This window comes from Vanrija albida (assembly GCF_041260175.1).
Source record: "Vanrija albida strain AlHP1 chromosome Unknown contig_5, whole genome shotgun sequence".
NCBI lineage: Eukaryota > Fungi > Basidiomycota > Tremellomycetes > Trichosporonales > Trichosporonaceae > Vanrija > Vanrija albida.
The window spans coordinates 2,348,675-2,364,572 of NW_027191424.1; the positions used below are offsets into that span (position 1 = coordinate 2,348,675).

The window sequence follows — 15,898 nt, forward strand, 5'->3', positions numbered from 1 at the left end:
TAGCACTCGGAGCCTGCACACCAACAAAGCCGCAGCATAGTACAACATTGCATAGCGTGGGCCGGCTTGGCGAGCCGCCAGGATATCGGATCGTCATCGGTCACGGTCACACCTACTCGAGCTTCTCGAGGTAGTCGAGGCGGTCGAGCACGACCTGCTTGCTCGTCTCCTCGATCTCTCCCGCGAGGAACACTTCGTCGAGGATGGCGTAGACCTGGGTGTGAGCTGACTCAAGCACGGGATCGCAACTCACCTTGTAGAACGAGAAGACGAGGTCGAGCTCGCAAACGTTCTGGAAGAAGGCGTCTGGGGTGCGTCAGTGACTCGTCTTATCGGCATCGCTCCAAGCCCACGCCGCCCACGCCGCCCACGCACCCAGCACCTCGACAAACAGGTGGATCGCCTCGAGGTACGCCAGCTCCGAGTCGTTCGAGTCGACACACACGCAGAAGAAGAGGCCCGCGTAGCGGCGGTACACAATCTTCTCGTTACGGAACTGGGCGTGTCAGCTGTGCCACGAACCACAAGCCGCCAGCTCACCTCGACAAAGTTGGACTGGTACTTCTGGTCGCGGGGCGCGATGAGACGGTGCACCTCGCCACGTATCCTGACCTGGTGGGTGAGCGGAGGAAGACCTTGGGTACCCACCTTCTCGTCGTCGGCAAATGGGACATACCACTTGGACAGCCGTGTCTTGCCTTGGCGGTTCTGCGGGTGTTAGGAGGAGGGTGAAGAGCAAGTGCTTACCTGCACGAGGATGAACTTGATCATGGTGGGGAGGGGGGTGGGGAGGCGTGGGGCGGATGCAAGGGGTTGAAGGAACGCGCTTCAAGCGACTTGCTGGCTGCTGTCGTGTCTGCGTGTGCGCTCGATGCTAGGATATGCTGTAGATGATGAACGAGCCGGGCGAGTAGAGTAGAGCAGATGCAATGAGTCAGAGTCGCGAGCCGCCGGCGTGAGTGACGACGTTGCTTGCTCGTCCCTGGGCACGGGGAATGGCGATGGCGATTCACTCGGCACCACGCGACGACAGCCAAGCTCACTTAGGCTCAGACGGGCCATTTCATTCCCATCGCCATCGCAACCGCTCGAGCTAACGCTCTCACCACCATCACAATGTCGGCGCAGTACGACGCCCTGCCCGGCGACGAGCGCCCGAGCATCGACCACCACGCCGAGCCCTCGGCCTCGGGCTCGTCGCCCCGCGCACCGCCCCCGCCGTACCGGCACTCGACCGACAGCGTCGGTTCGGGCTCGGACATTGTCTACCGCGACACGCTCGACGCCGACCCGTTTGACGAGAAGGCTTCTGCCGCGCGCTTCAGCCAGGGCGAGCGCGACGATGACGCCGACGTCGACGAGGACGGTATCGGCTTCCCGGTCGAGCCGAGACGGGTATGTGGCGTGTGATGGGGACTCGCTCGGTCGCTCGCTGACGCTCGCTCAGCTCCGCCCGCGCAAGAAGTCGCGCAAGATCCTTGCAGTGCTCATCTTCATCGTGATCGGCGCGGCTGCCATTGGCATCCTCGCAGCCTCGGGCTACTCGACCCCCTCGTACATGGTCAAGAATGGCAACCGGCACATCACAATGGACCATGTGTTCAACGGCACGTTTAGCCCCCACTTCAAGCACCTCGCCTGGGTCAAGGAGGCGGCCGACGGGACGTACTCTGAGATCGACGCTGCGACGAATAACATTGTGCTCGGGACAGTCGGTGCCGAGAACAAGACGCGGATTCTCGTCGCCGCCGACGACGTCACGGACCCCGCGACGGGCGAGAAGCTGCACTGGGACGGATGGCAGCTGTCGGCTGACGCCAAGTATGTCCTCTTCCGCGCCAACACCAAGAAGCAGTGGCGGCACTCGTTCCACGCCAACTACTACGTCCACCGCTTGTCGAGCAAGAAGACGTTTGCGCTGTGGGCGCCTGCAGAGGTCCCGGCCGTATCGTACGTCAAGTGGTCGCCCACAGGCCACGCGATTGCCCTCGTGCACGAGAACGACCTGTATGTCGTCCCCGACGCCGAGCTGGTGCAGACCACGCCCACGCCTATCCGCGTTACCAATGACGGCTCGGCCGTGGTGTTCAACGGCGTGCCAGACTGGGTGTACGAGGAGGAGGTGTTCCAGACCGACTTTGCCCTCTGGTGGTCGCCCAACTCGGAGATGATCGCCTTCCTGCGCAGCAACGAGACCGAGGTCAAGGAGTTCAAGCTCCAGTACTACAACCCCACCGACGACGCGTTTGCAGTCAACCCGTACCTCAAGGAGCTGCCCATGCGCTACCCCAAGCCCGGGACGCCCAACCCGATCACTGCGGTGCACACTTTCTCGCTGAGATCGTACCTCAACAAGGCCACACTCGCCGCATCCAAGCAGGTCCTCCACTGGCCCGGCGAGATGGAGCAGAAGGACCGCATTATTGTGGAGGTTGCGTGGGTCGCCGACGACGGCCTGATTGTCAAGGAGATTGACCGCGCCGCGCGGGTTGGCCAGGTTGTCGTCTTCACCGGCGGCAAGGCCGAGGGCCAGGTCGTCCGCAAGCTCGGCAAGGAGGGCGAGGAGGGCGATGATGGCTGGATCGACCACGGCCAGAACGCGCTCCCCGTTAAGGCGCCTATCGAGGGATACCTCGACATTGTGCCCAAGGACGGGTATGACCACATTGCGCTCTTCATGCCGATCAACGCCACCGAGCCGATCTGGATCACGTCGGGCGAGTGGGAGGTGACCAAGATCAACGGCCTGCACGAGGAGACTGGCACCGTGTTCTACACGGCTGCCAACCCCTCCATCGACAGGCACGTCCACTCGGTCAACCTCCCTACCACCACCTCGCTCGTCGCGTACGAGGCGACGTCGGTCGCGCTGACCGACACGTCGGCGCCAGGCTACTACGACGTGAGCTTCTCGCCCAAGGCGGGCTACTACAGCCTCACGTACCGCGGTCCGAACGTGCCGTGGCAGCGTGTCATCCAGATTGGCGAGGGCGGGTTCGACCTGCTGCTCGAGGACAATGCCGCGCTCAACACGACCATCTCGGAGTTCCATCGGCCGATCGAGACGCGCACGACCTTTGCCATCAACGGGAACGACCTCAATGTCCAGGAGACGTGGCCGCCCAACATTGACACGTCGGGCAGGAAAAAGTACCCGCTCCTGATCGAGGTGTACGGCGGGCCGTACTCGCAAAAGGTGTCGAACGCGTTCCGCCGCGACTGGCACACGTTCCTGGCCTGCGAGCAAAAGTACATCATCGTGCGCATCGACGGCCGCGGCACCGGCTTCAAGGGCCGCCAGCTGCGCAACCCGATCCGCGACAACCTGGGCCACGCAGAGGTCGAGGACCAGATCGCGGCCGCGCGCGAGCTCATCAAGCGCAAGTACATTGACCGCAGCCGCGTGGGCATCTGGGGCTGGAGCTATGGCGGCTTCATGACCCTCAAGACGCTCGAGGCCAAGTCGGACCTGTTCAACCTTGGCAGTGAGTAGCTGCACGTTCTTCTGCCTCGGCCCAGCTAACGACGCAGTGGCCGTCGCCCCCGTCACCGACTGGCGGTACTACGACTCGGTCTACACCGAGCGCTACATGAACACACCCGAGGCCAACAAGGAGGGCTACGACCGCACGGCCGTGACCAACGTGACCAACTTTAACGGGCTCGACCTGCTCCTCGCCCACGGGACCGGCGACGACAACGTCCACTTTGCCAACACGGCCTCGCTGGTCGACAAGCTCACGCAGGAGAAGGTGCGCGGCTGGCGCATGCGCATCTTTACCGACTCGGACCACTCGATTACGACGCGCGGCGGAAACCGCGAGGTGTACGAGTGGATGACAGACTACCTGAAGGAGAAGTGGGGCCACGGGGGCAACGTGCAGCACTAGCGCATGAGCCATAGAGTATCCCGTAGAGACATGTATCCATCAGCAGTGACGTGCAGGCGGTGTGGGTGGGTGTCAAGAATGCTCGGAATACATGCAACCAACAAACTATGAGATCTACTAAGACGCCGCCTACACCATCGAGGTGAGTGGCCGGCTGGGTGGCTCCGACTCGGATGTGAGCGGCACGGCCTCGTACTCGTCGAGCGAGACGACGGCGCGGCGCGAGCCGCCAACGCGCGAGAGCGGGGTGCGGTCAATGAGGCCGGAGAGCGCGGGGACGCGGCGCGCGGCGTTGATGACGTCGGCCGCGACGTTCTTGGCCGACGCCATGGCAGCGACGCGTGCGGCGCGGAACTCGGCCATGCCGCGGTTGATGCCGCCACGCTCGTAGTGCTCGCCGGGCGGGACCGAGCTGCGTGGCCGGCGCCACCACTTGAGCGTGAGTGACGAGAGCACGACCGACACGGAGGAAAAGGCCATGGCGAGCGCGGCCATCATCGGGTGCAGGTGGATGCCCCAGGGCAGGAGGATGCCCATGGCGAGCGGGATCATGAAGACGTTGTAGCAGCACGCCCAGAGCAGGTTGGCCTTGATCTTGGAGAAGATGGCCCGGCCGAGGTCGAGCGCGGCGACGACGTCGAGCAGGTCGCTGCGCATGAGCACGACGTCGGCGGCTTCCATGGCCACCGAGGTGCCGGAGCCCAGAGCGATACCGAGAGAAGCGGCGACGAGAGCGGGCGAGTCGTTGATTCCGTCGCCGACCATGGCGACGTTGCCCGTGGCCTGCAGGTCGCGCACGATGACGGCCTTGCCCTTGGGGCTGACGCCGGCGTACACCTCGTCCTCGTCAATGCCGACGGCACGGGCGACCGCGCGGGTAGTCGCCTCGCTGTCTCCGCTGAGGAGAGCGACGCGGACGCCCATGCCGCGGAGGGCAGCGATGGCCTGGGTAGACGTCGGCTTGGGCGTGTCGGCGAGAGCGAGCGAGAGGACGGGAATGGCCTCGCCGTCACGAACGATAGACACAAACACGACCATCCTTGCCTCAGCGCTCTGCTCAGACTCGAAGCGCTGCAGGGCACCAGGGAGGGCGCTCAACCCAGCCTCGGCCGCCTTGCCGTTTCCAGACGCCAAAATGTAGCTGGGCTTGCCGAGACGAATACGCTCCTCGCGGCCGTGCATGCGGACCGTGGCCTCGATACCCTCACCAGGGACCGACTCGAAGTCGAGGACCTCGCCAGCCGGAGGAGACAGGCCGGCATCAGACAATGCCTCACGGCCGTAAGACGCAACCGCGACGGCGATAGGGTGCTCGGAGCGAGACTCTGAGAGCGCGATGAGGGACAGGATGGCGTGGCGCTGGAGGGGAGGCGCGGCGCTGGTCAAGCTGAGAGCCTCGGAGCTGGTAAGGCCAGACTCGGTCGTTGGCGAGTTGCCACGGGCCCACTTGACATCCGACACGACCATCTTTCCGGTGGTAACAGTGCCAGTCTTGTCGAGGACGACAATCTTGACGTCCTGACACGCTTCGAGGGCCTTGCCGCCCTTGATAAGGATGCCGTTCTGGGCGCCAACACCAGTGCCGACCATGACAGCGGTTGGAGTTGAGAGGCCGAGAGCACAGGGGCAGGCAACGACGATGACCGAGATACAGAGCTTGAGGCACACCCCAAACTTAGACGCTCCGGGAGCACTGAACGCCGCGGGGAGGTGGTGCTTGAACATGGCGACAGCCATCCAGGCGAAGAAGGTAGCGAGGGCGAGCGAGATGACGATGGGCACAAAGATGCCAGCGATGCGGTCGGCAAAGGCCTGAATAGGAGCCTTGGAGGTCTGCGCCTCATGGACGAGAGTGACAATGTGGGCCAGTGTCGTGTCAGAGCCGGCGCCGGTGACGCGGAAGGTGATGGTGCCGAGGCCATTGACGGTGCCGCCAATGACCTGGTCGCCAACACCCTTGGCGATAGTCATGGACTCGCCCGTGACCATCGACTCGTCGACCGACGAGGATCCCGAGATGACAACGCCGTCGGCGGCAATCTTCTCTCCCGGGACGACGAGCACAACGTCGTCCACCTGGACGAGCTCTGTGGGAATCTTGCGCGTCTTGCTTCCAGCCTCAAAGTCTGTAGGGTCGACGAAAATAGTCGCCGAGGACGGCGTCAGGGCCATGAGGTCGGTCAGAGCGGCTGACGTCTTGCCCTTGGCCATGTTCTCGATATAGCGACCGAGCGAAACAAACATGATGAGCATGGTCGACGTGTCGAAGAAGACTTGGGGTTTGTGGTCAGGGTTGGACGAGAACTGGGCGAAGAACATGGACAGGACCGAGTAGACGAACGCGGCGGTCGTACCGAGAACCACGAGCACGTCCATTGTCGCCGAGCCGTGCTTGAGCGAGCTGTACGCCTTGATGTAGAACGACTTGGCGAGGAAGCACTGGACCGGGATGGTGAGGAACAGGCAGACGACGTTGCCGAGGTAGATGCCTGTCCACAGCTTGATCTGGGTCCAGCCCAGGAAGGGGAGGTACATGTGCATCATGCCCACGATGAAGTTTGGCACGGCGAAGGCGGCGCACAGGATGAAGGTCCGTCTCCAGAGTGCTGTTTCACGGTACTTCTTCAACGATGCGAGCTGCGAGTCGTTTTCGCTCGACGAGGGGATGAACGACAAGTTTGGGAACACTGCCGCGACGTGGTCGACGATTGAGCGCAGCGACGACAGGCGGGGCGTGTAGAGGAACGCGAGGCGGTCGTAGGGCGGGTCGTACTCTGCGTCGCTGACGCCTGCGCACGACGACACCTCGCGGATGACTTGTGGTGCGAGCGACACGTCGTCGAGCCTGTACTGTCAGCCGCATCCCACATTCCGACCCACCCGTAGACGAGCAGCTCGACGCTCAGCACCGCGCTCTTGGCCACGACCTCGGCGTCGAACCCGACGTCCTCAATCTCCTCTGCGATGCGCGCGTCCGTCCAGCGCTGCCCCTTGCCGTCGACAAACTCGGGGTCATACTCGACCACGGCGCGCTCGGCCAGTAACGAGACCTGCACGCTCTTGATGCCGTCGAGGGCTTTGAGCTGGCCCTCGATCGAAGCGACGCATGCACCGCACTGCAATCTATGTCAGCATCGCGCTCTGTGCGACCGTCGGCCGGCGGGCTGACGCCACCCAGCCCATGACGGAAGCCACTCACTGTCATGCCCCCGACTGTCAGCTCTACGCGCTTGGTGAGCCCGTCGTCGAGGAAGACGGACGACGGCTCGGTGTCGCCCGAGTCGAGGAGCTTGACGTGGCTGTCGAACCCTCTTGTCCTCGGGCTGCCGGGGAGCTTGAGCAGCGCGTTGATGGGCGATGTGAGCCCGCTGATGATACTGGCGGCCATGTCGGAGACGGACGAGTCGCGTCTCCGGTGGAAGGAGCCCGGCGCAGCCATCGTGGTAGTGGTTGTGTGATTGTTGTCGGACGAGTCGCCCTGGGTGACTAGTGACTGGACGCGGTGGTCGTCACCGGTCGTGGACCGGGAGTGAAATGTGCCGTGCGCGACGCGGGGTGGCGGGGAGGGCAAGGAGTCGCGAACGCGGGCTGTTTCTGAATGAAGGGAAGTGTAATGGTACAAGAGGGAGATGTGTGACTGTTCGACTTTGACCGCCGGCGTCGTCGTCGTCGTCCGTTGCTGTACCAGTCTAAGAGCGCTGACAAAGTCGGCGAGTGGAAACCGACCCATGTGCACTCGCTGGGCTGCGGGGTTGTTCCCCCTTGGCCTTCCCTCCGGGCGTTTCGTCGGTCGCGTCAGTCAGAACTTGACTGGTTGTGCCTTCCTTTCTATTCAAATTTGGGCCCGGCCTATGCGACCCGTATTCTTCGGCCGACTTAGGCAGTGCGCCGCCTCCGCTCTACAAAACCTTGACGACCAGCAGAGACACAAGTATGCATCAGCAGTTTAGAGTTGCATTGCCGCTCCGTTCCGCTGCACAGCGGCGGTCTCTCACACTGCCTCCTCGACGTTGACAACAGCGTAAACAGTGCACGACCTCGAGGTCCCATGCTCCCCGTGCCCCGGTCTTCCCGGGCGTGCAGCAGCAGCATCACGGGGCTTCAAGGAGACAGTGGGTCTCGACTAATCTGATAAGTAACTGCACCGACGGCATCAAATACAAGGGGCCAGTTGCAGGATTTTTGTCATGGCTCAAAGCCGATAATCCCCCTGGCTTTGCTGCAAGACTTTGGATAGGCTGTGGCTGCTGCGGTTCGGCCGGGCCGAGGGGTGCGACATCTGCAATCTACGCACGGTGCATCTGCTTATACACATCCATGTACGAGAGCGTCTACGGCACGACTTGTCGGATCCGCCTTGGTGCTCAAGCCGGACGATTATCGCGCCTTGAGCTGCTCCTCGGTGTACCAGTTGAGACCGAGAAGGGCTGTGGCGTTAGCTCTGTCACCGAACACGGCACTCACAAGGCTCGTTGAGGTTGAAGTGCTGGTATCCAAGCACGGCAAGCTGCTCGAGTCAGCACTATACTATCACCGGTACGTCGGTGCGCGCGCCGACCCGAAGGCGCCTGCACGCAGCGATCCCAGGTGCACACCCCACTCACTCCTCCAGGGTCCGCCGAGAAGTGGTACCCGGCGGCGATGGGGAAGTTGCACCAGCGGGCAATGAAGGCGCGGGTGAAGTGGCCGTGGGAGAAGATGATCACGTCGCCGTTCTCCACGCTGTCGGGGTTGGGCGAGGTGTTCTTTGCCTCGGCGTGGATCTTGCGGATGCGCGCAATGACACCGTCGACACGCGCCGTCATCTGCTCGGGCGTCTCGCCGGGGGTCTCGCCGGGAGGGCAGCTGCAACGTTAGCTGCGCCCATAGGTGCGCCGACATAGTGCCAGGGGAGACGTCACCGTCCCCGCCAGTCACGGCCACACCACGACCCACCCGTCCTTCCAAATCTCCCATCCGGGGTGGTCCTTGCGGATGTCCTTGGTCAACCAGCCCTCGTACTTGCCGTAGTCCCACTCGGCGACCTCGGGCACAGTCTCGACGGCACACTGGTCGGGCAGGTCGTCGCCGAACATGAGCTCAAACGTGCGGCGCGCGCGCTTGCGGGGCGACACAAAGATGTGCCTCAGGAACTTGGGGTGGATGAGCTCTGAGTGTCAGCAGCGTCCACCAGTCACACACCCACTGTCGTCGCCCTCGCCGACGATGCGCGGGCCGGCCTCCTTGATGACCTTCTCGCCGTTGGCCGTGAGCGGGATGTCGGACACGCCGGTCTGGGATCAGCTGGTGTAACCCGGTTTGTCAGCTTACGTGGCGGCCTGGGAGTATCAGCGGGTGTACAAGCTCAATAAACACAGCACGACTCTACTCACCGTTGATGGACCACTCGGTCTCGCCTGTGAGCTGATCAGCAAGAAGCAGCTTTTGCGCACCACCCCCAGGCGCAGGTTACTAACCGTGGCGGATGAGGTAGACCCTCGGCATGCGCTTCTTTTCACCTCCGCCCATTGTAAGTGCTGCAGTGTGAGTGGGAGTGAGTGCGGTGGAGAGATGGATTGTGTGTAGTGTCTGCGACTACGTCGTTGGTGACTGCTAGGGTGGGAGTTGTGCCTTCCCCCACCCGGCGGCAGTGTGATTCCAACGACGTCATTTGCTGGGATCGTGTTTAAACCTTTTGCAATGGGGAGATTAGGCTGCCATTAGGATTGGACAATGGCGAGGGGGCAAAAGTTGACAGGCCAATTAGGCTGGCGCAATGGTCTTTTGGAACGAGTCGCGCCAGCTTGGCAGTTGGCAGTCTGTCCACCAGTCAGTTGCCAAGTCCTTGGTGTCTGGATATACAACAGCGGGGCGAGGAGTGCTCGAGTGCAATGGATGCAGTTGGGGTGTAGCCGGCTTTGCCAAGTCCCCGTTGTTTATGGTCATGCCTCTTAACCCCTCGCGCGCTTCGCGCTCCTTGCTCCTCGTGGCGACCTACCGCCGCCTTTATTGCGAGCTGCTCGAGGCCCTTGCGGAGACCATTGGGGCCGCAAACCTTGCTCCAGTCGTCTGCCATGATACCGAGGCCAATGCGTCGTGATGCAATGTCTCTATATCCTTCCAGAAGCAGCAGACACCGACGAGTCATGAGCCCGAGCCACCCTCGAAATCAAGTCCCGGGTTCCCCGGCGACAGCAGCAGCGACCTGCAGCGACCAGCAACATGGTAAGCGCATGGATCCGCCGTGCCCGATCTCATTCTTGTGCTGGGCTGGGCAGGGCTGAAGGGCTCGCGGTACGTGGCCAGGCCCATGCGTGGCTTCTCTAGCTGCCAATTCTGCTGCCGATCTCCTCCTTCCCCCGTCCTGCCTGCCTTCCTTCCTTTTGGCTGGGTGGTTCATTTGGGGGTGCGTCGCATGCCACTTGCACCACGACACAAGAGGCAAAACTCGACCAAACAACGACCCCCACCCCAGTGTCAAAGGCCCCTGAAAGTTTGCCGCGGCGGGGACGCGGCGCGCGCAGACCGCCTGGCGCCTGTCAAATAAAAGGGGGTGCAGGGGCCATTACCGGATCGGGCTCAGGGTAAATACACAAGGCGCGTCCCCCCCCACGCGCGCTGCACGCGCACAGACCCGCTAGCCCGCTCAGGGGCCGCACCACGGCGCGCACCACCACTCGTTGCCCATTGACATGTCCCAAGGCACTGGCCATTGTCCCTCTTTGCCTACTACCACCCCGTCTTCCCTGCTTGCCGTACGCGCGCCTGCAAGGCCCAACAAGGACTTGTTCCGCCTCCCTCCGCCTGCCGCCTGCCGCGAGTACCGCCGTTACTGCTGCCGCCGCCGCCACAGCCACCCGAACGACCCACCCAGCCCCGCCCAGCAAGGACCTTGACTCACCCACCCCCGGTCCCCCCTTTTTCCATCCCTTCAAGCTCTGCTGCTGCTCTGCTCTGCTCTGCTCCATACAACTCGCCTGCCACTCGTTTTACACCAACAACACTCCATCTTTGCTCTCTACTCTACTCCTACTCCTCATTACATCTTCCTCGTCTCGACGACGGTCCTATCCCCCCTCCGACACTTCTTGACCGCACGACCCTACGCTCGCTGCAAGCTGCCGGCACATTCTTTGGTTCAACCTCACAACACACGACTGCTAATCGACTGTAAAGTGCGGATCAACAAACATTAAATTCAACACCTTCCCCCCCAACGTCCTTCAAAAATCAACAATGAAGTACACTCTTGCCACCCTCACCCTCGCCTCGGTCGCCATCGCCGCCTCGGTGAGTACGGACGGATACGAGGAAAGGCGGAGCCTGGTGCACTTGGAAGTGTCACGGAGTGATGAGGGAAGGTCAGGAGGGAACCAACCAGTCGCCTCCTGACGGCGGCCAACACACACGCGTGGCGTTTACGGGAGGGACGCGGGCCGGTGATCATCAACGTGTGTGTGCACGCGACACATGCTGTCGTCGTCTGCGCTCCATTTGATGCTCTGTATATGCGTCCCGGGCTGTCGTGGCAGACACTTGCTTGGCGTGGTGGTGCATACAGTGTCGGCTGCGCACCACAGATCCAGCCGCCGCCCGGTTCCCCTTGACGGCGGCTCTGGCTCAACGCCAAAAGGGCTGTTTGCAGCCAGCCAGCGCCGCATTGTCCCTGCCCAGCTCTGGCTCTGCCTCATCTACCCCATGCATTCAAACATCCGCTAACAATACCACAGTCGCCGCTCGTTCCCTCGTCGGCTTCGCAGGGCTGCCAGACCTTCCTCAACACGCTCAACTCGGACTCTGCCCTCCAGAACTGTGTTAACCCCCTGTTGACTGCCACCAACTCGTTCAACCCCGCCTCGGGTTCGGCTCCCTCTGGCTCGCAGGTCGCCTCGACTCTTGCTACCCTCTGCAAGGCTTCGGGCTGCGACGCGACCCTCCGTGACGCGCTCTCCCAGTTCGCCTCGCAGTGCAACTCGGACCTTACCTCGGGCAACAAGGACGTCATTGCCGTCTACGACGCGCTCTACGTCTTCACCCCCCTGAAGGGTGCCGTCTGCGCCATCGACTCGGGAACCCAGAACTACTGTGTCTCGGAGATCCAGAAGGGTGGCGCCAAGCCCGCCGCCGGCTCGGGCAAGCCTGCTACGGGCCCTGCCAACTCGACTGTTCACCTCGCCGAGGTTCTCCCCTCGTACCTCCAGGTCCCCCTCGACCTCTTCTCGACCGTCGTCAGCCAGGTTAGCAAGCGCACCTCAGAGCTGATCGGCCGCGCCCCCGCGACCAACCAGCTCGCGTCGATTGTTACCCCCAACGCCACGACGTACCAGTCAACCAACCTGCCCTTCCTCTTCCTCCAGCCCTCGTTCTCGCAGGCCCAGCTCTGCACTCCCTGCACGCGTGAGGTCTTTGTCTCGTACATCTCGTGGGAGTCGAAGCAGCCCTACGCCCTTGGTCTTGCTCAGTCGCCCATCCTCGGTGGCCAGAACAAGCTCTGGGACGCCATCACCAACACTTGCGGTGCCGCCTTTGTCAACGCCATCACTGCCGAGGCTGGTGTCAACGCTGCTGCCAACACTGGCTCGGGTGCGCTCCAGCGCATCGGTGTTCCCGCTGCCGGCACGCTCGCTGCTGTCTTCGCCGTCGTCATGGCCTTCTAAAGTGTCTAGCGTTGGCGGCGCCGGCGCCAGAGCGCTTTACACGTGTATCCTTACCAGTACGCAATACTACTACCATTACATCATCCGTTGATGGACTGTTTATTTTCCCAAGGACATTGGATGTCCGGCATTCATGATGTTTATTCTTTCTTCGCTCTATACCCTTGGCGCTGTGGAATGAATCGTATAAACGAGTGGGAGGGGGCATGGGCGGGGGTCAGAGCGCGTCGAGGCTGGCACGTTCTTGCCAGTCGTGCAGCTCATTACATGGTCATTGCAGCTCATGAGCAAGTCATTAGCCGCTCACATTGCATGACGACTGCAATGTGTGCCTTCAGGAGTGGTGTGTCGCTGCAAGGGGCCGTGTGGCAGGATTAGGGGCGGCACTGACGTCGTAATGGCCAATTAGCCACACCCAACGAACCGAGGTGAGGTGCCTGTGAACCTGCACTTCAACGTTGTCGACACCACCAGCCGACACCACCATTCGGCCGCTCACCCGCCTCGCTCTGCTCCTCGGCGCCGTCGTCGCGCTCTACACCGTCGTCTACACGTACCGCCCCGGCCTGCTGCCCCTGCTGCCAGACCCCGACGCCGCTGCCCCAACCGCCCCCGCCCCCGCCCCCACACCCCCCAGCACCATGGCATCCCTCAAACACCTCAAGGTCGTGCCCAAGGAGGCGCACACTGCGACCGTCATCTTCCTGCACGTGGGTGCGGGTTTTGGACACAGCTGACACCCAGGGCCTCGGCGACAGCGGTGTGTACCGCGAGCGGCTCGGCGTGCGGCACGGCGTGCAGCGCTAACCCCCAGGCCACGGCTGGCTCCCCGTCGCGAAGATGCTGTGGGCCAGCCTCCCCAACGTCAAGTGGGTGCTCCCGCATGCGCCGGAGCTGCCGGTCACGCTCAACGGCGGTGAGTCGACCTTGTTCCCCCCCCACCCCCCTGCCGGCCGGCCGCAGCTGACGCTGCGCCCAACCCAGGCTACCGCATGCCGGCCTGGTTCGACATCTACACGCTCGACCGCACCCAGACCCCGCGGCACGAGGACGAGGCGGGCCTCCTCGCCGCCGTCGAGGCGGTCGACAAGCTCATCCAGGCCGAGGTGGACGCCGGGATCCCCGAGGAAAAGATCGTGCTCGGAGGGTTCAGCCAGGGCGGCGCCGTCGCCGCCCTCTCGCTCCTCCTCGGAAAGCGCAGGCTCGCGGGCTACGTCAGCCTCAGTACCTGGGTCCCGCTGGCGCACAAGGTCGAGGCGCTCGCGCGCAAGGACGCGAGCGAGCTGCCCGTGTTCTGGGGGCATGGGAAGGACGACCAGGTGGTCGAGTACCAGTGTGAGTGAGCGAGCAGCGAGCGCGCAGCGCGAGCTGGCGTGGGTGGGCGAGTAAGAGCAGGCGAGCGCGCGTGGGCGAGCGAGTAGGAGAAGCGCTTCTTCGCTTGGAGGCGCGCGCCGAGCATGGCGACGCACACCCGGCCCCGCTAACACCCCCAGGGGGCGTCAAGTCCGTCGAGCTCCTCGAGCAGCTCGGCTTCAAGCGCCTCCCAGCCGGCGAAACCTTCGCCCGCCCCGGCCTCCGCTTCGAGTCCTACCCCAACATGGGCCACTCGTCATCACCAAAGGAGATTGAGGACCTGCGCGAGTGGATCGCCGCGGCGCTCAAGTAGGGCGAGGCGGGGGTGCGGGCGGTGCGGGGGGTGCGGTTGGCCCGGCTGTAGCTAGCGACGGCAAGAGCACTTTATTGTGGCAATCAACACCGCGACGCTTCCAGCGACTCGTAGTGACTGCACCTCATGCACTCCCATCGCTACACCTCATGCAATCTCCTGGCTATACCAATGCTCTCTCACGTCTCATGGCTATACCAATGCCGCCTCACGGCCATACCAATGCCCTCATGGCCATACTCTACCGCCTGTCGGCGTTGTACACTCTTATTACTACACTAGGCCGCCGCAACCGCCGCGTCCACACCCCCCTCGGGTATCAGGCCATCGGCCAGCATGCGCTCCAGCTTGCGCACCTCGTCGGCCGTCTGCGCGCGCGTGAGCGCCTCGAGCACGCGCTTCTTCTCGTCGGGCGTCATGAGGCGGCCCTTTGCGCCGGCCGCGGCCGCGGCCACCTCCTTGCGCACAATCGTCGTCGCGCCCGGCACGGCCGACGTCGTGGGGATGGACAGCTTTGTCGCCAGCGCATTTGGCGCGCCCGTGCTCTCGTCGACGAAGAGCGCGCGCGCCGCCTCGCGCTCGGCGTCCTTGATCCGCTCAAAGTCGAGCGTGTGCAGGCTGCCTTTTGCCGCCTTCCAGATGACAAAGGCGCGGTAGTGCTCGTGCTCGGCCACCGGGTTGCCTCTCAACACGAGATGCCGCAGCTGTGGCAGGTCGCCCAGGGGCACGAGCGACGCGAGCGACGTGAGCGCGTTGTTCGTGAGCACTAGTGTGGCGAGGTTGGGGATCTGGCATGAGCGGGTGCGGCAGGCTAGTCACCCACCTGTGCAGGGAGGGAGGGGCTGATGGACGAGATCTGGTTGTTGGCAGTGTGGATCACTGACAATCGTGGGGCTGGGGTCAGCTAGGCTCAGCAAGACAAAGCTCACACAGCGGGATGTTGCCCAGCACCGTGATCGAGTTGTCGGTCAGGTTGAGCGTGTCATATGTTCCCTGGTGGGACGCGAGGTTCTCGATGACGGGGATGGCGAGGCCTGGGGTCAGCTGCGGTCCGGCGCCACTCCTCACCTCGCAGGTCGAGCTCGCGCTCCTTGAGCGGGTTGAGGTGCTGCGGGGTCAGTCGTGGCCCACATGCCCGTCAGGAAGAGTCAGTCGACATACTGATTGGGATTTGGAGACAAACTGTGCACCGTGTTAGCCTGGTCATGCGAGCGGTCCGTCGACGTACCTCGGGAGTGAGCCTCATCGTGGGCTATGCGCGTTGGCGTGGGGGCTTTTCCGGCAGAGAATGAAGAGGATCCTAGTGCTGTGTGTGTGCTTGTATATGTGCGTGCGTTGTTGATGCCCTGCTGCGCCGATGTCGCTTTTGTCGGTCTTGTTTACTCGATTCTGACCAAAGTAATGTGCTGCTCGAAATCGACCTGGCCGTCAACGGCGCGGTGGATGGCGGTTGTCGGTGCACTTGGGAAGAATCGACGAAAAGGACAAGAAACAAATACCGCGTGCCTATTCCCCATGCCCCAGGCGTGCAGGATGAAACGGCGCACGCCTGTCGCGCCAGAGCTTAGTTTAGTTCCGCCGTGTGCCGCCACACGCGCCGCCAGTTGTTTAGTACGCGGGTGATGCCCCAAGCGTTCCAGGTTGCCAGGGCAATGCCGCGGCGCGCCGATTCACTGGCGGGGCGGGCGCAGAGGAGGGACAGCGGA

At 63.0% G+C, this 15,898-nt stretch overlaps 7 protein-coding genes across 7 annotated transcripts; 3 read left to right on the forward strand and 4 right to left on the reverse strand.

Annotated features, from left to right (window-relative positions):
• Window positions 1–112: 112 nt before the first annotated feature.
• On the reverse strand, window positions 113–771 carry aps2 (AP-2 complex subunit sigma; the record flags this gene model as incomplete). Its single annotated transcript, XM_069355508.1, has 6 exons — window positions 113–214; window positions 254–306; window positions 376–496; window positions 541–612; window positions 649–708; window positions 748–771. 6 exons carry the CDS (start codon window positions 769–771, stop codon window positions 113–115), a joined length of 432 nt encoding a protein of 143 aa, XP_069207579.1.
• Window positions 772–1,116: 345 nt separating this feature from the next.
• On the forward strand, window positions 1,117–3,890 carry dpp4 (Dipeptidyl peptidase 4; the record flags this gene model as incomplete). The annotated part of the gene is made up of 3 exons (XM_069355509.1): window positions 1,117–1,395; window positions 1,448–3,485; window positions 3,532–3,890. The coding sequence occupies 3 exons, from the start codon at window positions 1,117–1,119 to the stop codon at window positions 3,888–3,890; spliced, it is 2,676 nt and encodes an 891-aa protein (XP_069207580.1).
• A 129-nt stretch (window positions 3,891–4,019) lies between these two features.
• On the reverse strand, window positions 4,020–7,329 carry CCC2 (Cu(2+)-transporting P-type ATPase; the record flags this gene model as incomplete). Its single annotated transcript, XM_069355510.1, has 3 exons — window positions 4,020–6,735; window positions 6,771–7,006; window positions 7,090–7,329. The coding sequence occupies 3 exons, from the start codon at window positions 7,327–7,329 to the stop codon at window positions 4,020–4,022; spliced, it is 3,192 nt and encodes a 1,063-aa protein (XP_069207581.1).
• A 938-nt stretch (window positions 7,330–8,267) lies between these two features.
• On the reverse strand, window positions 8,268–9,398 carry Q8F55_007071 (uncharacterized protein; the record flags this gene model as incomplete). The annotated part of the gene is made up of 8 exons (XM_069355511.1): window positions 8,268–8,317; window positions 8,355–8,397; window positions 8,495–8,735; window positions 8,826–9,039; window positions 9,076–9,163; window positions 9,201–9,208; window positions 9,263–9,286; window positions 9,347–9,398. 8 exons carry the CDS (start codon window positions 9,396–9,398, stop codon window positions 8,268–8,270), a joined length of 720 nt encoding a protein of 239 aa, XP_069207582.1.
• A 1,707-nt stretch (window positions 9,399–11,105) lies between these two features.
• Q8F55_007072 (uncharacterized protein) lies at window positions 11,106–12,526 on the forward strand (the record flags this gene model as incomplete). Its single annotated transcript, XM_069355512.1, has 2 exons — window positions 11,106–11,159; window positions 11,600–12,526. The coding sequence occupies 2 exons, from the start codon at window positions 11,106–11,108 to the stop codon at window positions 12,524–12,526; spliced, it is 981 nt and encodes a 326-aa protein (XP_069207583.1).
• Window positions 12,527–13,167: 641 nt separating this feature from the next.
• On the forward strand, window positions 13,168–14,192 carry Q8F55_007073 (uncharacterized protein; the record flags this gene model as incomplete). The annotated part of the gene is made up of 5 exons (XM_069355513.1): window positions 13,168–13,236; window positions 13,271–13,286; window positions 13,341–13,442; window positions 13,511–13,861; window positions 14,020–14,192. The coding sequence occupies 5 exons, from the start codon at window positions 13,168–13,170 to the stop codon at window positions 14,190–14,192; spliced, it is 711 nt and encodes a 236-aa protein (XP_069207584.1).
• A 278-nt stretch (window positions 14,193–14,470) lies between these two features.
• LEA1 (U2 snRNP complex subunit) lies at window positions 14,471–15,438 on the reverse strand (the record flags this gene model as incomplete). The annotated part of the gene is made up of 6 exons (XM_069355514.1): window positions 14,471–14,980; window positions 15,016–15,086; window positions 15,122–15,226; window positions 15,261–15,300; window positions 15,354–15,374; window positions 15,421–15,438. The coding sequence occupies 6 exons, from the start codon at window positions 15,436–15,438 to the stop codon at window positions 14,471–14,473; spliced, it is 765 nt and encodes a 254-aa protein (XP_069207585.1).
• Between the last annotated feature and the right edge of the window lie 460 nt (window positions 15,439–15,898).